A 25479-nucleotide genomic window follows, 5' to 3' on the forward strand; every position below is an offset into this window, starting at 1 on the left:
GTTTTGTTCTTTTTTTTTTTTTGTTTTTTTCAGATAAGTGATACTAAAAGGATTGTAAAAATCAGTGAATTTTTTTTTTTTTTTTTTTTTTAAATGTAAATCTAAGAAGAAAAGAGACGAATGGTGAATGAATTGATGAATAACTTTCAGTATTTATTTTGTTTCTCTTTGGGCTATTGTCCACTGACAAACCCAAAATACACAGCATAATCAAATCATAATTAGATCACGAAAATGAAGCAATGTTGAGTCTCGTCATTCCCAGATGGGTGACGATTTGAGAATATCAGGCACTGTATGTAGGAGGATGTTCACACCTCCCTGCAAGAACAGCAAAACCTTAATGTCGTCATCTCCCACCCGATAGGGATATACACGCAACTTCGGTTTGCTTATAAATATGATATTCCTATGAAACTGTCTCTTTCAGACTACGGTGAATGCCATTTTGGTTTGTGTTTTTCTTTTTTTTGTATTTGTTATATTTTGGACAATATGCCCTTCAACCTTGAAGTGGATTATTCATTTACAGTGATATTTTTCTCCTGTTAAAACATGATGGCTTGTGTATTTCGTACTCTGGTATTCATTGGACTTATATAGGAAATATCAGTGTATACGATACACAATAATATTGAATGCAGGAAAAAGGTCACTGTGGTTGAACAATACCGAATAAGGCCAAAGAGCATAAAAGCCAAAATGTAGTAAAAAAAAATAACAAAAGAAACAAATAAATAAATGATGAAAAAAAAAATTAAATTAAAGCAATGCAAATAATCCCCCCCCCCAAATGCAGTATGATTTTTTTTCTATTTTTTATCATCTGTGTTTTATCTTTGCAACTAATCAAGATTCAAACCTTTCAAACGGTTACAAAAATAAACTCTCTCTCTCTCATGAATTCAAACTTTAAGATGAAATCTCAAAATTTAATTCCAGTGAATCTATTCATGTTTAAACTAAATTAATGTTCTTGTTTTCGACCGATGTATACAATAAATACCCTATCGCAAATTTTTGTTCACTTGTTCTGGAAAAAATTTTTACGTTCATCTATTAAACACCAAATTTTGTAGATTATAAAAAGAAAATAAGATTTTTTAAAAATTTGCTACAAATTTTTGGGTTCATTTTGTTATTTAAGTTTCATCATAAAATGATCCTTCTGCTCAAAATTGCATAATGGCATTTCTTAACGGGATTTTTTTTTTTGCTAATGATTGGTCAAAATATCAAGTATAGGGACCATTAGATGCTTTTAGATAAATATATAGATAATTTTAAGATTTGGTTTTGTCAGAAAAAAAATGTTAAAAGGTGTTTGAGATCATATCCATTCACCCTTCTAATTATCCACATATCAACATTGCTCAGTTATTAAAATAAACTTTCCCAAAATATTGCCATTAACTTGACAGTTGATCTAATTAAAGGAAAGGAAAAAAATATAACTTTTTTTTTTTTTTTTTTCAGAAAAACAAAAACGAAACCAACGTTTTGGTATTCTGTTCCATTGTTAACTTTATGAATTTTAAGTAAAATTAGAAACACAAAAATCTAGACATTCCATTCTTCTTGGATTTTGCATAATATGAAATTGTTATTTCAAAAAAAGAAAAAAAAAAAAAGGAGACATCTTAGGAAAAAAATGACATTTCAAACAATGGCTAATGATAATAAATGGTTAAAAGTGAAAAAAATGATTTTTTTTTTACTTTTTTGTATTCATTTCTTTATAAGTTTTTTTTTTTCAATAGATAGATTAGCTACACAAAATCAAATATTACTTACTGCATGGTAAATAACTGTGTATTGAATATTCAATCCTGGCTTGAGGTGGTTGCCTGTCTAGCCGCACTGATGAGCTGTGATACAGCGAAACAGTACTGTATGTGGATGACTATAATGCTTCCTATCTTGGGTTGAGCATATTGGGGAGTGATATACAAACTGCTATTAGCATATTAAGCGATGCTCTTTGTGTAAACAAATTGAGCTTAGGCATTTGGACGATGTCAAAACATTGTTTGTGCAACATTCATCAGATGATGATACTGGGTTCGGGCATGATTTTTGAGGTCCAAAGCATCATTACCATTAACCCAAAACATCCCAGCATCCCAGTAGGATCTCGCGATACTACCAGACTTTGTTGGACTCTCTTGGATTAGCCATATCCACGCTAATGCGATTAAAGCCTTATATTAGATCATGTTTATGTATTTCCACTTGTCTGGTGGAGTAAAAGTCAAGCGAAACCTCAGCATCTCACCTCAATAGGAAATATATTATTTATCCAGTCATTTCTGACATAGTGTTCTTGTAGACCTTTATAGATTTTCATATTTTCAAATCTTACACTAATGTGCTTAGGTAAGATTTTTTTCTCAAAAGGTGCCATTAACTTAACAATAAAAACTTTTTCAACTTGGCCATAAGAGTTGGGACGATTAATCGGAATTGGTAATTGTATCAGAATCACAAAAACTATTGGAATCGTCCCATCACTAATATATATATTTGTAGTCATGATGCATAAAAATCGGAATTTTGGAGGGTATCAGAATTGGAAAAATTAGTGTCCATTTTCCAATGCCAAAAACGATTTCTTTAAGTATCTTTCTTTATTTGATTTGTTTAAAACAAAATCTTCCACTGCTGGTAGTAATGATAAAATAATAAATATTTATCGAATTCTTTTTCAACTACGAGTAAAACTAAAATCTATAGATTACCACCCACAAGTGTATTTTTACATTTGAGAAAATCTATACACATTTAATGTGTTTTTATGGGAATTGTAGAAAAAAGTAACAACTTTATAGTTAAATATTTAGAGATCTTTAAAGAATCGGAATTGGTACTTTTATCGCAATCACGAAAAATCGTCCCATCACTAATATATATATATATATATGATGCATAAAAATTTGCTTTTGAAAAATAGTCAAACAACGATTCCAAAAACAAAGCAAATAAAAAACGCATACAATTATTCAAAGTTTATAATGATAATAAATTTGATCTTTCAATACTTGACTGCAGTTTCATGACTACATTTAAAAAAAAAAACTTTGATTCATTCTAAACAAGTCGCTAATGCGAACTAGGGGTCCAATTTATAGGGGCATCCTAAGTGGGGAGCTGTTTGTTCACATACATTTAAATTTCTGTAAGTCGGTATAAGGGAGCAGAGAGGAATTCCAAAGAGGTGGGGAGCTATTAGATTCAAAGGTCTCCGGCATTAGAGGACCTCTACAGTGAAGGGATGGGATTTTGCTGACTGTTGGATTGGTCAGGTGTATTCACGTTGACGTTGCACCAAAGCAGAAAGTTCGTTGGAGCACATTCCATTGAAGTATTAGTAAAGCAAGCACAGGGATTCAACATTGCAGTGATGGGACAGAGGCAACAGCTTGGTGGATAGTCTGGGATTTATGAGATTAAACTCTTTTTTTAAACTGTCTAAGAAAAGAGACTAGTGGCTAATTCACGAATGTATGCATGGGCGGATGATGACTTCGTAGAGATATACGATACTAGCAGGTGTCAGAGGTTTTCCAGCATGGTAGAGGGAGCCCACTTTCCTTGCAGCAGCAGCTTTGGCTGCATTTTCTATGTATTTAATCCAGTTCATGTTAGCTGTGAATGTTGGGATCTCGGATACAATGTTATTAGTCATGGCAACTTATATCCCTTAATTGTGAGGTATATTTGAATAAAGTTTTTCGGCACTTCTTCGGTATTAGATCGAACATCGAAAGCTGCAAAATTGAATCCCCATTAAAAACTGATGTTATCTACTTAATTATGTTGTGTCATGATTAGTAACATATTCTTGAATTATTACATAAAGCATGTACTTTCATGAGTTCACGATCGATTGACCGCCATCATTTTTCGGGGAATTGTAAAAGAAGACAGACTTTAGTTACCTCCCTTGTTTATTCTGTTTAATATTCAAGTATAATTTGCAATTTTTTTCGAAAACTATTTTCGTTCATAATTAATTTTCTACTTCATCAATTTTTTGTAATTTTTGGATATGTTACTAATTTCGACATGACAATTAAGTAGTTACCATTGGTTTTAATTGAAATTCAATACTTCGATTTTTTCGAAGCACCAGTTTTTGTAATCTCAGTCAAATATCACACGAGGAATATAAAAACATTTCTGATAAGTGTATACTCATGAAACTGCAGTAAATGGTTCTTGTCTGAAATGGCCCCTATATTAAAAAAAAAATTTATATGATTTATGTACCTGTGACAAGACGAAAATATATTCCAAAAATCACATAAATTGATCAAGTTTTATTTAAAAATAAAATCATTTTTTTTAATGGAAATCCATAGGAATTACAAATAAATTTCATAACATAAATCATGTTTGACTTGTTGTTGAGTTATCACCTTTGTATTTTAGATTGTTTTTAAAATGTTGAACAAGATGTCCATTCTTCGGTTACTCGTAAGTTTGGATTTTTTTATTTAAAAATAAAATTTGATCAATTTATGTGATTTTTTAAATATATTTTCATATCATCACTGATATGTACATCATAGAGATTTTTCTTTTATTTTTTTATTTATTTATTTTTTTTTTTAAATATAGCGGGAATTCTGGACATTGTCAAAGTTTTATTTTATTTATTTATCTTTTTTTTTAATTAACTTTTTTTCTGAATTAGTTGTAAATAAATTTGCAGATTTTTTTCTATTAATGTTGGATTGATAGGGTTTATTTTTAATTTATATACAAATTATAGATTTGTTAAAATGACCATAATTGTTGGTTATTTTTATCGATTAAAATTTGAAAGTTAATCTGAAGGAAGAAAAATCATTCTGAAAGCACGTTTTTTCTGTAATTAATCTTTTTTTTTTAAAATAAAGAATGTTTTAAAGTCTTTGAATGACAAATATCAGTTTTATTCAAAGATAATTACTAAATACTGGAAAAATATTACTCGGTTTTTACTTAAAATTACATATTTATCCCCAAAGTTACTTTTCATCACCAAAAAAAAAAAAAAAAAAGAAATCAACATGTCTTTTAATCCAAAATTTTGTTTTCTCTTCGTGTTAAATGCAGACTTGCTAATCTAATTCTTCATTCAGATTAAAAGGATTAAAAAAAAAAAAAAAAGAAAAAATTTGATTCATATGGAGATTAATAAATTGATTTCCAGTCTTTTAATGGAAGTTTCCAATGCAAACAAAGCTAATCAACTTGTGCATGTTGCTGTTTCCTTCATTTTATTTCTTCAAAAGTTTAAAATTAAAGTTCTCCTTTTTCAATTGAAATTATCTGACTTGTTCTTTAATTAACAACAAAAAACAATCCCACACCAATAACAAAAATTTTTTTATTGCATTTTCACCCCAAACAAGGCACAGTGCCACTTTGATGTAGGAGGCTACTATGTAGGGAGTTGAGCAGCAAGATGTCTGCTTACATTACACTTGAACTTCTGCGTGTCAGTACAGTCAGGGAAGCAGGAACCTGGGAGGGAATTCCAAAGTCTAGCAGTCCGAGGGGAAAAAACTATTAGAGTAGAAGGCTTATTGGCATCTGAGGATCTTTACTGTGTAGGGGTGGGATTTTGCTGCTTATTGCATTTGTCAGGGATATTTATGTCGAGAGGGGTACAAGGGCTTGTAGTTCGTTGGAGCACCTTCCATTAAAATACTGGTAAAACAGGCAGAGGGATGCAACATTTCATTGATAGGACAGCGGTTGAAGCCTAGCTGACAGGACTAGACCTATTAGGTTGGCGGCTCTCTTTTGAACTCCCAAGTGTGAGAGACTAGTAGCAGATGCACCAGCCCCAAATGTGGCAACAATACTCCATACAGGGACGAATGGTGGCCTTGTAAAGGTACAGGATACTCTCAGGCGTAAGGTACTTTGTGTCTAACTTCCTGGAGGAGTTAAATAAGATATCCAAGTACCGTATTAAATATTTTAAGTTTCAAAATTTTTTTTATGAGGATTGATAATTTAGATTATTTGGACTACTGTTCTCATCTTGAATGTGATTTTTCAATGTTTCTGCTGATATTACCTCCAACCTTTCTTCAGGTGTATCTTTTCAAACTCGGGAATCTATATGGAATTTAGAACTAAAGCCATGTACTTTCATGAGTTCACGATTGATTGACCACCATCATTTTTCGGGGAACTGTAACAAGACAGACTTCAGTTACCTTCCTTGTTTATTCTGTTTAATATTCAAGTATAATTTGCAATTTTTTTTTTTTTTTTTAAACTATTTTCGTTCATAATTAAGTTTCTACTTTATCAATTTTTTTATCATTAGGTAGATTGTTTTCCATCATCCATGATTGGATAGAAGTTTTAATTAAATTTTCATTCTTAGTTATTTCTGCTTGTAGTGAGGATTGAACCTTTAATCTCTAGAATACTGTCACTTAAAACCGATTATTTTGTAACAACAATCTGTTTCGTGATATTTTCACATTAAATTGTCAAATTTGAGAAAGCTATGAAAACTAAATCTCAATCCATTCATAACAGTTAATAATTAAACAAAAGTTTGGTTCTTGACCAGAAATTCCCCTGTATTAAAAAAAAATTTGTATGATGTACATACATGTGACAAAATGGAAGCATCATATTCCAAAAATCAGATAAAATGATCAAGTGGTTTTATTTTTAAATGAGAAAATTATTTTTAGGCGGTTAATGGGAATTTGTGCTGTAACAAATCTCGCAAGTTTGAATTATCTCCCTTTATTATTTATTTATTTTATATGGTTTTCAAAATGACAGACAAACAAAGCAATGCTTTTCTGTTACTCAAAAATTATTTAAAATTAAAACTACTTGATCAATTTACGTGATTTTAAAATATATTTTCGTTTTGTCACAGGTACATATATTATTTTTTTTAATATAGGGAAATTTCTGGAGAAGGCAAGAATAAAATATTTTTTATTCATATATAATCGCAATGATTAATCTTGACAATCATGTACTAATGTGCAAATGTTTTAAAAATACGTTATCTTTTTTCTCTCGTGATCAAATGAACTCCAGTTCCTCAATAATATGTGAATGACTGAGTTAATGTCTATTATATTTCAACTCAAATATGTCATAATTATACAGGGTGTGGCAGAAATATCTCCAACATTTTGACATGCGATTTTCCTAGTTGCACTCGTGCAGTTTCTGAGCGTGCAGTTTCTGAGTCATTAATTTGTCCGGATGGAACTGCTTATCAGTGTAGAAGTCTTCCGACTGTTCGATTAGATAATCGCAACGCCAAAACATGTTTGTGAGCTAAACGTGTAGGAGACTGAGTAACGAAGTGTCACAGCTCGAATACTGTTTGGTGTTCGAGCACTTCGAGGTGGCTTTCTTTTAAGTGCTGAACCTGTAGTTCTGAAATTTGCAACCCATAACTGTATTTATTTTCTATCTGAAACAACATCCTGCCATCCTAACTTGACATGAACTCGGAAAGGTCTCTGTGTTACAGATTCACCATTCTTCAAAAACATTTCTACGGTAAGAAATCATTTTTTCTACTGAAAAAAAAAATGGCAAGTTATTAACAAAATGAAAACATTGGCACTTGTTCATTAGCAATATATAGTTGAAAGTTTAAAAGGTGAGAGGTATTTCTGCAGCACCCTGTATTTGCCAGTTCATCATCATATTTCTATTTGTTTTAATATGTATTTTACGCGCTGGCATATGTTGGATGACTTGCAAATTAACCTATCTCTGATCAAATATTTAATTATCTCTCTCTCTCAAATTCATCCGTACTACTTCCTCTATTTTCCGTGCTGGAATGACATTGTTACCTCAATTGTTCTGCATCAAAAGCTCTCGTCCATTCTTTCAATACGGTAATACCATCAAAGTTGCACCAATTTGTCAGCGAATCTACAAATTCGTTGACTGCACCCCCATATAAACTTCCCCCAAAATGGAGCAACTTGTAGGTTGTGAGTGGCAACCCGTGATACCTTAAGATGAGATCCTAGAGGCTGAACAGTCCATGACCTCCGTCCATCGCGGCTGTAGCCGAGATTGAGCTCACTATACAAGTTTATAGTATAATTCAAATCTTGTTGGTAGCTGAATACTTGATGCTACGCCAAGGGTATTTTTTATCATGACGCCATCACTAGATGGGGTGCCTACCATGGCTTAAGAGAGTCCCATCTACGCTTGAGAGAAGGATAGACCATGCCAGTTTCTCAATCTAGTATTTTACCTTGCGGTACATACAGCGCCCGCCTTCCCAAATGGCCACCCATCTGGTACTGGCCAGGCTCAATGTTGCTTAACTTTGGTGATCTGTCGAGAACCGGTGTGTCAACGTGATTGTGCCGTATGACCTGGAGAATTGCAACAACCCACTTCGACCTTTACTTCAGCGAGATGAGAGGTTGGAGAGAGCCGATCCAATCAATCAGCTAGTCACATTAATTATGTCCTAGTATCTAGAAGTTCATCGACGAACATATTATTCAATCTGATTCTTGTAAGAATTAAAACCTTGTTTCTCCTTTTTTTGTCTGAAATAGGTACTGAAAGGCAGTGGCTGAGGATCATTTGTGTTGGGAACAAAGAAGATTACCAAACGTTTTTTTAAGAGTAACTATTATGATTTGGTTGTATGAATTAAGTCCCTTATTTGTAAGCCGGAAAAGGTTCTTAAGTCTATTTCTTATAAATTGATTTCAGTTCGAAAAGTCCACACATATATATATATTAGACATTAAGAGGAGATTATAGATAGATATATAAATACCCGTTCACATACACCTTTCACGATAAAGCTAGAACACAGAATTAGATAGAATCGAGCAATTGCATCGACAATGCCAGACCCAAAGTAGGTTTCGATGTACTGCATCTCATCAGTGACGTGCTCCGACATAGGCGCAAACCCAGGTCGTCGCACTCATGAAGTGTGCAATACTGATGACCTAACCATATGGGCCACGGCGCAATCTATTGGCTATGCCTCGATTTTTAAATACTTATATTTTTTATCCAGTTCTATATTCTACGATGTGACAAGCAACGCGTCCTATACAACTAAGATAGTTACTGCTGGTATGCAAGCGGTAGATATCACATCTACAAACATTAATTGAAATTAGCCAACTACCCAGACACGATTTCGGAACAACCTATTTGTTGAGGGACATCACGTCCCTACGAAGGATGAACCGCTTGTCACATCTAAACTAAAAAAGCTGATGGAATTTATTTAAAAAGAAGGATTTGGCAGGTTGAACAGCGTTGAATACCAAAAGAGAGGACAACCGCATGCACACATACTCACCTGGTAGGCCCCAGAGGACAAAGTTCAACCAGAACAAATGGATCTCTGCATATCTACAGAGATCCCTGACAAAAAGGAAGATCCTGACCATCACACAAAAATGATGGCACATATCGTGCACAGACCTTGTGGATCATTGGATCCAAGTTGCCCACGTATGATGGACAACAAATGCCCCAAAATTTACCCTAAAGAATTTCTTCAGTGTACCGAGCAAAGCCAAGACTCTTATTCCAAGTACAGGCGAAGGAAACCAGAAGATGGAGACCAGACTGATACAATAAGAATCAAGAAAAATGGTTGGTATGTTCATCAAGAAATCACAAATGAATGAAATGTTCCCTATAACAGGGTCCTAATTCAGCAGTTGAATGCTCACATTAATATAGAAATTTGTACCCGGACATAGAGCAAAGTCCCACACAAAGCACAGGCATCTTTGCTAGTACAAATATATTTAAGCATATTTTATGACCAGCAAGCCCCCCTGCTAGTCTCAAATAAACAGTTTTCGATAAAATAAAATGCAGAAATGAAAAAGAGACGGTTTATATATTTAAAGATTTTTAATATGAATAACTCAGGTGGCAGACTCATCAAGTTGCAAACCATTTCGGAAGCAACGGATTGAAATGTTGATGATGCGAAAAGGTACGTCATCTCGTAGTGTGTGTCGCCTCTACTGCAAAAGAGTTTGTAGTCAAAGCGTGTTTGCCAAACCCACAAGTAAATTGAATCGTCTATGATTGTGTCGTTCATTTCTTGGGGATTTCTTCATCTTCACTCACGCTACCGTAGTCATCAGAATCTTCATCACCTGAAACATCTCGGTTCTGTTCTTCGAGGCGTTCCAACTGTCGAGCCAGTTCCTGTTCATCAGTATCAGAAACGACTTTCGGCTGAAAAAGAACATGAAAAATAAATAAATAAAATGAACATTATCTATTATATCTATAAAGATGAGAATGTGTGTGTGTGAGATAGTGAGGACACTTCTCAACCTATGTACTCAACGAATTTTTGATCTACAGACATAAAATTTGGTATATAGAGTATTCATATTCAGACATGTGGAAAACTTTAATCGGGTTTCATACAGAAAAAAAGGGATGCTAAGGGGGGTAAAAAATAGAAAATTTGGTACTGTGCGGGGGAGGGCATCAGATTTTTATGTTTGCTGTTTCACGAATGTGCATGTGTGAATTGTTCACATTACAGATTCCTTATGTTAAGAATAAGTAAGTTTGAAAACACTTTTTAAAGATTATGGCAAGCTGGCCTAATGGTTATCATACTTGACTCATTGTCTTTCGGTTTTGATCTCAGCTTGAGAATTTTTTTTTTTTTACTTACAAGAAATGAATTGTTTAGAAAAACGTAATACTCGCATGCAGATGTCTCAGTTTCTGTATGAATTAAAATATATTTATGCGTATTTTATGACCGGGCAACGCCAGGCAACCTACTAGTATTATATGAAAGATGTTTCTGACCATCCAGAAGACAAAGAAAAGTTTCATTATCTGCATGCTGAGAGGTCAATTATAGGTGATAAATTTTCATTTTTTCTTAAGTCACACCGGAAAATAAATTTCACTAAACAATATCCAAAAAGAAACTGATGACATAAACAGTTGAATAAAAAAGAAATTTTATGACAAAAATGTTGACCTTTTTGTTTTTTAAAACACTTGACCAATTTGTTTGAAAGACTCGAGAACCATTTTTGACAAAAGTACTAAAATCTGTAAAATTACAAATCTGAGATTATCAAAATGGGCAGTATGAGGGGAAGAAGGTCTAGTGGATGGGGATTAAGCAAAATTATTTTGCCAAAGTTTATTTAAAAAAAAAAAATTTTTTTTTTTTAATTATCAGTCATTTAGATTTAAGGAATCAGCATTCTTACCTGCATTTGAATGTTGAACATGCCACCCATACTTTCAATGGCTGTTTTAACCACTTCAGTCGCCTTCTCAAGAGCCGCTAAGCCTTCTATTCTTTCCAATGTTTGAGTTGTCATCACATACAACGGAGGAGCAATAAGATTTATCTAAAACAAAAAAATATGATTGCTATTAATTTTGCACACGTTTACTAAGAATCGTCAATCATACATATTTACTATTTTCAATATAGACGTGTGCTTATCTGTGATTGGCTCTGTCAGCCATAGGGAAAGTATTTTTGAAATAGTTAAAAATATGAGAGATGCAAAGCTACAGGTGGCCATAGCTTTGACATAGCCACTTGAAAAATGATATGGAACATTGTAAAATACTAAGAGGGTGAGTGTTGAATGGCGTTAATAAATTAATAGAAATAGTGGTTCTGGTCCAGAATTTCCCTTATATTAAAAAACAAAAATAAAAGGAAAATCTATCTCTATACATATACACCCCCCCCGACAAAACATAAAATATATTCCTAAATATCATGTAAATTGATCAAGTAATTCCATTTTTTATAAAGAAAATCATCTTTAAACAATAAATGGGAATTCGTAGGCATTACAACACAAATCCAGTATGAATTATTACAGAGTTATCTCCCTTTATTTCTTGATATCCCCCCCCCCCCAAATGGCAGGCAAGATAGTCACTCTTCAAATACTCATAAAATTTGATTTTCATATTTAAAAATTAAACTTGATCCATTTACGTGATTTTTGGAACATGATGTTTTCGTTTCGTTATAGGTACATATATCATACAGATTTTTCTTCATTTTTAAATTTTTTTTTGGGGGGGGGGGGGGTTGTATTATACACATAGATTCGAAAAAGTTGTCAAAAAACAAATATATAACAAATAAATGTTATCAAAGGCAAGATAAATTACTTTTCTACTTAACTGGATATGTTTTTAGTGTTTTTATTTGATGTAACATGTTTATTCAGCTCGAAAAACATAGTGTTTACTGATGTATTGGAAAATTTAAAATGGCACCAGACTCTCACGCTAAGTTTGGCAAAATGAGTTAAAAATAAAAAAATATACAAAATACGGTTAGAAACTCGTTACCATGATATAGGCTGACATATTCAGTGGGTTTTTTAGTAGTATTTTATGTAGTTTTTTTATTTTTAACTCATTTTTCCAGACTTACCGTGTTCAACAGAGAGTCCGGCACCATTTTGAATTTTCCAATACATCAGTAAACATTGTAGGTTTTTTAAGCTGAATAAATGTGTTACATTAATAAAAACACTAAAAACATATCCAGTTAGGTAGAAAAGTAACTTATCTTGCCTTTGATAACATTTATTTGTTATATATGTGTTTTTTGACAACTTTTTCGAATCTATGTGTACAGTAATACAAACCCAGTTTTTGTTTTTAAATATGAGGTAATTCTGGACTAGAACCAAAATGGTCAATAGTATTGTAATTATCAATTCATCCTAATACAAGCAAAAAAATGACAATGTATTAAGTTCAAATGAAAATATATCCTAAAAAGATCTAAGGCAAAGCTGATATCATAAAGTGTAATAAAAATAAAATCAAGAAAAACAGTTGAAAATTTCTCAAAGACAAAAAAGAAAAAAAATAAACTTAAATTTATGCTGAAGATATAGTTAAATTTGATAGAATTTGTTTTTCAACATATAATTTGTAGCCAGAAAAATGATAGCAAAATAAAAGACGATCCATCTTACTTTAATTGGCATATCTTCTGTGGAAAGTTCTAGTCCTTTGGTAAGGGCAGCTTTTACTGCATCAACTCCTTCATATTTGTAACAAGCAACTTCAATATCTGTAACAGAAAAGGAAATTGAATTCATTTTTCACGTTTTTTTTTTTTTTAACCTTTACACTTATATGTGGCAACAATTTCGTTTACGATGCCCAAAATAACCTGCATACAAAATTTTACAAAGAAAACTTTCTTTGATTAGACTTTAACATAAAAATTATAATTTTTTTGTTTTGTACAAAACTCAAGGTTAATATAGAGATTAAAGAAAAGCGGTTTTAATTAAATTTTTTAAAAATATTATCTCCTAAATGTCATTTGATGCCTGTGCAGAGGAATGTGATTTCAAATAAATACATGTGAGGTAAAAACTTTCATGTCATATTAAAATAAGTAAAAATTTGGAAAAATGATAGAGCAGAAGATCTGTTAGAGCTATTTTTATGCAAAAAAAAAAAAAAAAAAAAAATCTTAAGAGATCCACCATTTTCTATTTTAAAATGGCAGATTTTTATTAATAGCAAGGGAGATAAGTCAGTTTGGACCACCCTTGGATTTTAACTGTGAGAATAACAAATAGGATAAATCTATAATTTGATAAATTTTATCTTTACACGATTAATTTGTCATTTTTACTAATTTTGACATGACACATATAAGTACATATTAGTGTCTTGACCGTAATTATTTGAAATCCCATTCTGTATAAACACCCTTTTTTAAGAAAAATAAAAAAAAAAATGCTAAGAAAAGAAAGGTGCTTATTCAGATTAGCACTTAAAGCAATAAACAAAAATGAAGAAAAACTTTTATATTTTACCTACTTGTCACAGAATGAAGATTGCATATTCCAAAAATTGATTAAGTAGGTTGTTTTGTTTTTTTATGAAGAACAAACTTTCCTATCAAGAAATTTGATATTTCATCTAAAATGTAGAAATCCTGTTTTGTTAGAATTAAAAGCAATAAACATTATATGAAGTTTTCCAGTCATAATCAATCAAGGAGAGGTTTTCATTATTTTCATTAAAAACTATCAGTCAACAAAAAATAAACCGGAATCAAAATTCAGGTAAATTATTAAATTTCATGGAAATTATTAAATTTCATGGAAATTATTAAATTTCATGGAAATTATTAAATTTCATGGAAATTATTAAATTTCATGGAAATTTTCTTAGAATGCATGAAGATGATGCATTCTTTCAAAAGTTTTGAAATGCATTTAAAATAACATAAATGGGTGAGGAAAGCAAAAAGGTGACCCTGGGTTTACTTTCGACAACCTCACAACTCTTGCTTCCCTTACTTTGTCCTTTAGTCCTCACATTCCAGGAGTGATGTTTCTGACAAAGAGGGAAGAATTGCTGTATACACTCATTACTGGCTAGTTTTTGACCTTGAAGTACTATTTTCTTTTTTAGCTCTTTACATCAAGTGGCTCAATGCATTGTCTTGAACAATCTCTATGAAAAAAAAAAAAATAAATAAAAAATTGACAGACCTGCTCTAATCTTTACAGCTTGGGGTGTCAGTCGTCGGTGGATATTTTCCAGTAAAACTTTTTTTGTGTTAGCATCAATGTCACATTCATCCAAGATGTTTGGATTTCTAGAAATAAAATAAGACGGAACAAATTTTAAAAATCAAAATTAATTATAAAACCAACAAATTTTAAATCTGAAATCAATTGTCTTCAATGGATAGTATTTCTATTTCTACACTTGTGCTTTCAAAACTTTTTTCAGATGTTCATTTGCTAAATGCAGCACATCTGAAATGCAGTTGGTATGACATGGTTGATCTTCAGCATGTCTTTTTTTTTTCCAGAATTCTCCTTTATTAAAACAACAAAAATATATTTTAAAAAAATGTAAATTGATCTAGTAGTTTTATTTTTAAATAAGAAAATCAATTTTAATGAGTAACCAAACGTCCGTCTTGTTCACCATATTGAAAACAAACACAGGGTAATAACTCAATAAAAACCTACGAGATTTATGTTGTAATATCTACAAATTCCCATTATTTGCTTTATAAAAAGAAAATAATTTGGTCAATTTACGTGATTTTTGGAAGACAATATTTTCGTATTGTCATAGGTATATATCATCAATTTCTTTTTAATATTTAAAAGAGAATTCTAGACAAAAAAAAACAAAACATTTTTTGCCAACATTAGGTTTTTTATACAAATATTTTGTAAATAATCTACTAACAATGAAGTCTATTTGACCGATCTCCATTCATCCTTAAAACGATATATAGTATAGACAGTATAGGGAGAATTTATGCAGAACAAGAGAGTTGGTTCGGTCACATCAAAAGAATCGATGAGAGTTCTTAGGTTAGTAGACGTAGAAAAGTTGAGGTAGTAGAGTTAGTCGGCATGATCAGGCCAAGGGAAACAGGAAGAAATGTTAAGGATGGATTTGAGAGAAAAAGGGGAAAAGTCCTGGCCAGAGATAAGTTAATTTAGAAATCATTTTCTAAAAGCTGTCCAATACATGCTTGCATGTAAAATGGATGCTAAACCAAATAGGATGATTATGGCTCTCCGACATACTTCTCAGAGTCAAAATGGACCTGAACAAAAGGGTAACTATGAAGCGACTTTACATTACGGCCATTACTACCAGGCAGTTTTGTGTCATACATGAAACTTAGTAGTGAAAAAAAAAAATTTTTTTTTTTACTAACGTGACAGCAAGTTTAAAAGCATCGTAAGAAGCGCCAGGTTTCTTGAATTTCTCATCAAAATACCAAGCAGTTTTCATGTAGAGTTCGGTTAATTGATCGTTGTGGGTGTAGCCGAGCAGTTCACCAACGTGCCTTAGAATGCTGTTTACCTGGGGGAATAAAAAAAAAAAAATTTTTTTACCACAAAATCCATTATGATATTAGAGATTGCATATTCTGCTTTAACGCAACAACCTTTTGTAATTAATGCCAAAACACGATACAAAAATCGAGCAAAAGTTTTAGCTAGAAAGAGGGGGATCATACCTTTCCTCAATACTATTAGGGAATTATTAACAATGTATCAAATCAATGATATCATAGTTTATTACAAATCCGTAACAAGAATTTGGAATTAGATTAAAGTGGTAATAAGAACAAATATTTTGTAATTATACTTAAGTGTTGAAACTTTTCTCTGTTTTATCATTACAATCTTTGAACTAAAAATATAATTAAAACTAAAATTTGAAGACAGAATGATTTTTTTTTTGACCCATTAAAATTATCCCTAATCTGTATTTGGAACTTAATTACTTCCCACTTTCTGCTTTGTTTAAATAGAGGTTAGTTATCTCCCCTTAGTTGCCATTTTATTGTAGGTGGCTGATATACAAGTTGGCCCTAATTTGGAACTTAATTACTTCCCACTTTCTGCTTTGTTTAAATAGAGGTTAGTTATCTCCCCTTAGTTGCCATTTTATTGTAGGTGGCTGATATACAAGTTGGCCCTAATTTGGAACTTAATTACTTCCCACTTTCTGCTTTGTTTAAATAGAGGTTAGTTATCTCCCCTTAGTTGCCATTTTATTGTAGGTGGCTGATATACAAGTTGGCCCTAATTTGGAACTTAATTACTTCCCACTTTCTGCTTTGTTTAAATAGAGGTTAGTTATCTCCCCTTAGTTGCCATTTTATTGTAGGTGGCTGATATACAAGTTGGCCCTAATTTGGAACTTAATTACTTTCCACTTTCTGCTTTGTTTAAATAGAGGTTAGTTATCTCCCCTTAGTTGCCATTTTATTGTAGGTGGCTGATATACAAGTTGGCCCTAATTTGGAACTTAATTACTTCCCACTTTCTGCTTTGTTTAAATAGAGGTTAGTTATCTCCCCTTAGTTGCCATTTTATTGTAGGTGGCCGATATACAAGTTGGCCCTAATAAAAAGGGTGCACTTAATGTTGTTGATCTCAAGAGTTTATTCATATTGACTGAAATACAAAAAGATGAATGGCTACATTTATTCAAAGCATATGAATATGGAATTTATTAAACTAACTTTTTAGTGTTTAAATAAGTGCTTGACTGCCAGTCTCCAATTTCAACAAATACATTTTGAGGTATTCAAACTAAAACAATCTACTATTTCACAAACTCAGGTTGTGTCACAGTCCACTGATGCTATTTTGTTCTCTTTTTTTTTTCATTTTTCTTAAACTTTTTCTTCTAGGGGATGGGACATCCAACCAGATGTCTGACATTTACTCCTATTTTAGTGAGTCCAACCAAGAGATCTTTTCAGGATTCTAGCCGTCCCTTTCAGTGCAATCGTTTGTATTTCACTTGCACTTGGTTCACCGGGTATGCTTGCTATGTACTTTTTAAAGTTCTTTTTCATAAGCCCAGTTGCTCCTATGATGACTGGTATAATTGAAACGTCTTTTGATTTCCAATTTCGTTTCATATCATACATAAGTCCTTGATACTTTGTTATCTTTTCCCTCTCAACTCTGTTAAGCCCTGTATCATTGGGTACACTGACCTCTATTACGGTCGCTTTTTTGTTTGCTCTGTCCCAAATCACTATATCTGGTTTAACAGCTGCGTTTTCAAGATATGTAGCAGTAGGGATTATGTAGTCATAGTGAATAGTGTAGTTGTCATTCCCAACTGTTCGTTCGGGTATATGTTCCCAGGAGTTTTTACTACACTGAATGTTGAGTTTCTTACATATCTTCCAGTGAAGGTATTTGCAAACTCCATTATGACGATCTGTATAATAACCGTCTCCAAGTAGGACTTTGCAACCAGAAATCAGGTGGCCCACACTCTCAACCTCAGTGCTACAGAACCTGCATTTATTATTGTTGCTTAGACCACACATCTTTTTGAAGGCGTTTGTCATGAGGCCCTGGTCTTGTGCAGCCAATATCAACCTCTCTTGGTCGTAATGGAGGGATCCTCTTTTGAGCCAGTCCAGGGAACCATCCCTGTTTGAGACTTCATATGGTTTGACAAATGCTTGGATTTTATAAGAGCTTTGTAAGCAAAATTTTCAAACCAAAATCAAAAAAAGTTTTGACTGGGTGAAGCCATCAAAGTAATAATTGTACCTTTTTGAAACAGGAGTAATGATTTGCTGGTGAACTTGTTGCAATGATAAAAAAAAAAAAAAAAAGAAAAAAAGGGCAACAACTTAATTCACAGTTACAAAGTGTAGAAGTTGCTCAAATAAAAAAAAATAGCATTTGCCTAGTGTTGAAATTTCAAATTCTTTAAAAAATGAGGATCAATTATCTAAACTTAAGTACACATTAATCACCACACTATAGCTTTAACCCGATGATCACCATTGTTATTGTGCTATGATAAAATACAAGACGAGTATTTCATTCAACTCAGTTGAGCTCTCTGTATGTGTGTGTATGTGTATAACACAGTCATGTAGTGTATAAAAAAGGGAACTCCAAACGCTTTCTACAGGTTGGTCCTTAGAAAGTTTCTTTTCAATCAGATTTATTCTCCAGTTTCCCTCTCGGGAGACCTGAGTTGCCAACTACCCCAAAATTCACTGCCATTCCTAAAACTACCCATAAACTAAATATCGTCTAATCCTTTATCCCAGTTACTGCTACACCTTAATTAAGAATCCTATTTCAGCTGTTTTTGCATGCCTAGGTGAATAACTTCCTTTCAATCGTGTTTCTACTAATTTCACTTCCTACAACCTTTGTTCAGCTGATAAACTATTTCCTCTTTTTTGCTACAGATTTTTTCTTTTTATTTACTCATTCTAACACTTATGGGTGGGGCTCGATAGTGTTGATAACATCTGCTATGACAAATTTTATTGCATAATATATACATATATCTGTGTGTGTAACTAATAAAAACACTTATACATACAGAAAATAGTTTAATTTTTAAATGTAATACAAAAATACCAACATATTAGTCCTCGCACGAAAGAGCAGGGCACAAAATGTTTTAAATAATAATAGAATAACAACAAAGACTTTCGCTGGCGAGGACTAGTATTGAGCATAACCAGTTATACAGTCCTTTGGAAATTTTCATCTATTTTTCTCGTTATCTACTGAATATTTGTTAATGAAACCTATATGAAATATGTTCCTTATTAAAATTGTAAAAATTTTCTATTCTGAAAGAAGTTTAAAAAAACTTAATCTAAAAAAGTTATTTTAAAGTTTTTGTTAAAAAAAAATTCAGATTTTCTCATTATTCAGACATGTATTACAAAGAGGGAGTTGCAAAAAATAGTTGTGATGTGAAGAGAAATACAAACTGAAACAGAGAGAATATTCAGACCTCTAATAATACAAAGAGGGAGTTGCAAAAAATCAGTTGTGGTGTGAGGAGAAACACAAACTGAAATAGAGAGTAGGAGAGTTTTTATAAATACATACAAAACCAAATTCATTTTTTTTTTCAATCCAAATTAATAAATTAAATAAAATATAATCTTAAAAAGATATGATACAAGTTAGAAAAGCATTTACTCCAAGTCATGAAAATTCTTAAACAAAATGTTTTTACTATAGGCTTTAAAAATAAAGGTACAAGATTCAATTTGAAATTTATTTATCTTCAAAGCGCACTTTTATAAATTTTACAAAGCAAGTTATTAAATTCTTATACCTTACTTTGTAAAATTTATAAAAGTGCACTTTGAAGATAAATTTCAAATTGAATCTTGTACCTTTATTTTTAAAGCCTATAGTAAAAACATTTTGTTTAACAATTTTCATGACTTGGATGAAATGCTTTTCTAACTTGTATATATAATGACCAAAGTTTGTACAGATTTTCAATGTCCATTTTCAAGGACTTTTCAAAGTTTTTCAAGGCCTTTTCCAGACAAAATCCAAGTTTTCAAAATAAAATTTGATATATAAACAATATAAATTAAAAAACTTAAATGACAAAAGCCATTTTCATTAACATACAAAATTTATTCACATTACCTGACCCATTTATATTTGTCCAACCAAGCGCGATTAAATGTTGTTTCCCCTATTATAGATTGGTCTACAATGTGCTCATTTTACTTTTAAATTTTGAATTTCCGGTATTATGTTCTGAATTTCTGATGTTATTATATGGAAAACATGGAATAGTTTTGTGATAAAGGGACGTAACTCTTGTATCCACAAAAATATGATGCAATTTTAAAATGTATTTTGATTTTATATTCAATATTTAAAAAATATTTGATGCAACTTCAAAAACATTACATACTTTTGTGTCATGTTGAAATTAGTATAAATTCCAAAGTTTATGAAACATCGTCCAGTGAAAGACCTGTTAGAGCTAATTTTTGGAAAACAAGGCCGATAGCCATTAATCGCATGCTCTCGTGTAATGAACGAATGCGTGAATGTAGGATTGACATGAAATTCTTAAAGATAAACTAAAATGACCAAAAAAATGGGCTGAAATGACTTAAATAAATAAAAAGTAAATGACTTAGAATGACTTTAATGAACTTAAGGATGAATTGAATGACCTTAAGAATGACTTGAATGCTTAAAAAATAACTGGAATCCTTCAAAAACGAATGATCTGGAGAATGAGTTGAATGGCTTTGAGACTGACTGGTTATAAAGTGGGTGATCATTTTACATTAAATTAATACAGAAAAGTAATCCCTCACTTTCACAATAAGTAAAGCATGTAGTAAGAACAGATACTACATTTTGATCTTTATATTTAATTTATTTCGTTTAAAGAAAAAATTACAATTAAAAAAATTCCAATATAAAATTAAAAAATTATAAAAAAAAGTAAAATCTCCAAAAGACAAAACAAATTTAGGCACAAGGCCCTATAAGATCTGGGAAGGGGGGTGTTGCAGGGTCTTTGTAACTAAAGTAAAAATTGGAGTCTTTGGCGACTTTACTCTTGACTGGCAACAGTTACCACAATACCTCATTCACTCTGTGGACTCTAAACTAACTAATGAAAACCCCAGCGTTTTTGCAAAAAAGATATATATACAATTTCTGTGTGTGTATCTGTGTGTGTGCATTTTTTTTTTTTTTTTATCTTGGCCAAAAGGCCAAGAAAAAGGTATTTATTTGCTCCTCTACCGAGCAAATTAGGCACAAGGCCGATTTTTAATGTGAGGAGTGAAGGGGAAATGGGGACCAACTCCCAAGGAGTAAGGAAGCTGGATAGTGACAATTGGTATGAAGGGTTGCCCCTACATTGACCAAGGTCTTCTATGTGGGGCTGCCCCCACATATGGTCTTTGCTTGCAGTATCTGCCGGAATAGATACTACACTTTGAGATATTAAATCCTTTATTCATGTTAAAAATACATTGAAAATCAACACTGAACAAAAAAACTTAGCCACATGGCCAACTCAAAAGCTTGGCCAAAAGGCCAAGAAAAGCTTAAAAAGCTAAGAACAGAATCTATTAACAACAGACCTTTGATCTTAACCAAAAAGGCCAAGCACAAAAGTGTTATGGACAAACCGACAGACCGAGTGACTTATAGAGTCGCTTGTACGTGGCTAAAAAAGCAAACAAACAAATTATTGATAATAAGCAAGATGACTGACTTAAAAACAGTTATCTCCTCCTGATTTCAAGCATCTAAAAGGATTAATTTACAGTAAAATTGCAACTTTGAAAAATTGTTTTTACTTATAATTATTTTTCCACTGGACTATTTTTCGTAATTTATACTAATTTCGGCATGACACATAAGTATGTAATAATATTTTTCTTTGAAATGCAATTTTTCGAACACACTATAGTAAAGTTCCACTAAATATTTTAACGGTATTCTTATTTATACTTAAAAGATATTTATTTCAATCTTATTTTTAATATTGCAACACAACTTTCCACTGAACAAAGATTATGATTCTCAAGACACTTTCTATATTTACAAGAATTTTTCAATGTAACAGTAGAAATAAGGCGTTTTCAAGGCAAAAGTCAAAATTCAAGAACTTTTCAAGCCTGTGTGAACCCTCATGATAGCTAAGAGAATCAGTGGCATATTTATATGCATGTACAGGAAAACTAAATGATGCAAACTTGATTCTACGTACACACATGCATTTTAAAGGCTTTTTATTTCTTCTAGTTGATAGAAAAACAAAATGACTTACTGTTTTGGCCTTGGCATATTTCTCTTCACATTTGGCTACTTCTTCAGGGGAAACTCTTCTTTTGGACAAATCAATGTAACCTAAACAGAAAAAAAAAAAAAAAAAGTAAAAAGAAAGAAAAACCGTTTTCTTTAACTAAAAAGTGAATTCTGATATTGTCCAGTTTACAGATGCCCCCTGCTCCCCTTTGCTCGCAAAAAAAAGAAAAAAAAAACACTAATCTATGAAATCACCAAAAAAGATAGGGTGAAAATCAAAAAAAGAAAAAAATTTTAAATTAGAAGTGGTAAGAAGAAGTCAATTATTTAATAAGATTAAAAAATATGCTTAAATATATTTCATATATATTATTGTAGAGTCGTGATTTTAAAAGTAAAAAAAAAGAAAAAAAAAAAATTTGAGTGCTAGCTAGAATTGAAACCGAAACTGCAGCATTCAAAGCTGTTGATGCTACCTTTGTATTAATGGACACGCATATGAACTGATTAAAAATTAAAAAAAAAATTAAGATGAATGTAGAAAATATATGATTTTTCAATTTTGACCCCTTAAAACCTATTTTGACCCCTTAAAACCTATTTTAACCCCTTAAACCCTATTTTAATCCCTTAAAACCTATTTTGACCCCTTAAAACCTATTTTGACCCCTTAAAACCTATTTTGACCCCTTAAACCCTATTTTAATCCCTTAAAACCTATTTTAACCCCTTAAAACCTATTTTGACCCCTTAAAACCTATTTTGACCCCTTAAACCCTATTTTAATCCCTTAAAACCTATTTTGACCCCTTAAAACCTATTTTAACTGGCTAAAGACCCATAAAAGAATGGTCTGTAAAAAAATCCAATCATTTAAGGAACCTAGCGCCGCTCTGCGACTTTTAGTTTCGGAGTAGATATAGTTTGAAAAGATGTAGACAGACATGTAATCTTTTATATATTATTTATTTTTTTCAAATTACCTTTGTCTTTGTCAACTCTGATGACAACAACACACTCATTACGTCCGACTCTGATGAGTTTGTTGATAGAACGAATACGTCTCCTGGACAATTCACTGAGTAGGATCATGCCTTCAATGTCATTGTACTCCAGCAAATGCACATAGGCACCCATCTCAGCAATGGACCGCACAGTAACCATGACAACATCCTCCACCTCGGGATATTTTTGGCTGTAATAACGACACAATAAGCCCATATTTCGTGGTCTACAAAAAAATAAAAATAAATAAAAATAAAGAGAAAAAAGAAATAAGGAAACATTTTAAAATATTAAAGTAAAAAGAAAAACTAAAGAATAGAAAAACAATGAACAGAGTTATTAGAAAAAATCCCCAAAACATGTCAGCATGTAAAACAGATGTTAAACCCGAATATGACGCAAGTTTCTATGATGGGGGGGGGGGGGGGATCTGAAGAGTGCAGTTTTTCAAAATTTCCAGATCCTGTGATTAAATTAAAACAATCAATACAAAAATTATGTATTTGAAATATATCGACACTTTAACTTTAAAAACATTCATCATATTTGGTTTAATGCCAGTTTTAAATGCTGGCATATGTTTCAAGAATTGACCTATCTCTGACCAGGTTTTTATCCCTCTTTCTTCCAACATCTATTGTTACTTCCTCCCATATTTTCTTTGACTTGATTTGAATTGAACCTGCTACCTCAACTGTTCTAGATTTACTAAGAACTCTCATCTATTCTTAGACTGTGGCCATATAGAAGTCACGTGTTCTGCCCCCCATCTCTCTGTACTGTCCAAATTTAATCACAAACTTATCAGATCTAAGGCCACCTATAAAATTCATTACACATTCTCATTATTTCTCTCCATGCAATGCATGTCCTCAGCCCTCATTGGCCAGCTTTCACTTCTATACATCATCACACTGCATACACATACCTAATAGATATGTATGCCGTGCGATGGTTGACAATGGTAATGCTCTGCTGATTAGTAATGACACAAGTCCCCTTAACTTACTCCACCCACTACTAATTTTTACAATCATACTAGCACCTGCTCCAATGGGAAGAAATTCCTTAAACAAAAATTATTTCTGGTTTGATGCTACCTACCTCAACACAATTCTCTAGACATTGGATCAAAAAATAAACATTCACTCTAGGCAGGTTGAAACTTATCTACAAATGAGGAAGTTTCATGAGAATATTAAATTCACAAGTAGTCCTCAGTTAAAAGTATATCTCAGTCAAGGGAGGTAACGATGTTCAGTTCTTGCAGAGATATCCAGATCCTCTTAGATAAAGCGTTTGCTATTTCCAAATGGTCACCCATCCGATACTTACTAGGCTTAGCATTACTCAACCTTAAGAGCAGTGTGTCAACGTGATTATGCTGTATATGAAGGATTACAGGTTTCCTTGTCAGTATTGAAATCTAATCTAAAAATGAAAAAAATAAATACTTAGTAAAATATTAAGTTGGTGTGGAAACAATATCGTTTCTCACATGTTACTTTTATATTTGACTAGACTAGCGGGGGGTACCCGGCGTTGCCCGGTGTTTGGAGGTGTGTGTGCTCGGGCGGGGATGGGGTGTTAATCAAAACATAAGAATAAGCGAAGTAAATATATCAAAAAAAAAAAAAAGAATCTAACGTAAGGCAAACGAACGATGTTAAATGTAAAAATGGGAAAAACAAGAAAACACAAAACAGAACGTTAAAACTTTGTTAAAAAATCTGAAAAATACCCCTCCCCCCCCAAAAAAAAACATGTGAAAAATGGCTTAAATAACTGTTTCAATATTAAAATTAAAAATCGCAAAAAGACATCTCACACCACGATTCGAACCCAAAACCTTTAGATAATGAGGCCATGCTCTAAGCAACTGAGCTAAGACGACGTTGACGAAATTGTCGCCTTTTCAACTATTTAAAGTAAATCATGTTCCAACGTTGTATGACGCATGCGTAGAAACAAACTTGTCATGAGAGGACGGTTTTTGCTGACCCCTCCCTATAGAAAACTGATTATTTTAGGGTGGAGAAATAAATGTTTTTAGCCAATTTTGCCATATTTGTCGGGCGAAGGTTGGAACTTTAAAATGATACCGATCTCTTGAAAATCCGTGACACGTGTCGAAAGTTCTTGCGAGACATACAAACACACATTTTCGCTTTTATATAGATAGATTTCTGAAAAATTCATTGAGATATATATATATATATATATATATATATATATAGCCATGTTATATTATTTTTAAGTGCATTTTTTGCTCTATCAAATCATAATATTCGTTAACCTTCTTAATCTTTGAATTCATTTTTTTGCACGCTTTTCAACAGCATGGACAAAA

General features: G+C 32.1%; 1 protein-coding gene across 1 annotated transcript in view; it reads right to left on the bottom strand.

Annotated features, from left to right (window-relative positions):
• Positions 1–9887: 9887 nt before the first annotated feature.
• LOC145280037 (eukaryotic translation initiation factor 2 subunit 1-like) overlaps positions 9888–25479 on the bottom strand; it is a 37471-nt gene continuing 21879 nt past the window's right edge. The window contains exons 2-8 of the mRNA XM_080131702.1: positions 23108–23355; positions 22147–22226; positions 15740–15888; positions 14544–14650; positions 13002–13099; positions 11250–11393; positions 9888–10239 (exon numbers count right to left, since the gene is read on the bottom strand). Of these exons, the coding sequence (XP_079987828.1) occupies positions 10096–10239; positions 11250–11393; positions 13002–13099; positions 14544–14650; positions 15740–15888; positions 22147–22226; positions 23108–23345 (960 nt within the window). The 5' untranslated portion in view covers positions 23346–23355 and the 3' untranslated portion in view covers positions 9888–10095. The remainder of the gene's footprint in view (positions 10240–11249; positions 11394–13001; positions 13100–14543; positions 14651–15739; positions 15889–22146; positions 22227–23107; positions 23356–25479) is intronic.

The sequence above is a fragment of the Euprymna scolopes genome, chromosome 7 (genome assembly GCF_053919585.1).
Source record: "Euprymna scolopes isolate OS-2025 chromosome 7, ASM5391958v1, whole genome shotgun sequence".
In the NCBI taxonomy this organism is placed as follows: Eukaryota; Metazoa; Mollusca; class Cephalopoda; order Sepiida; family Sepiolidae; genus Euprymna; species Euprymna scolopes.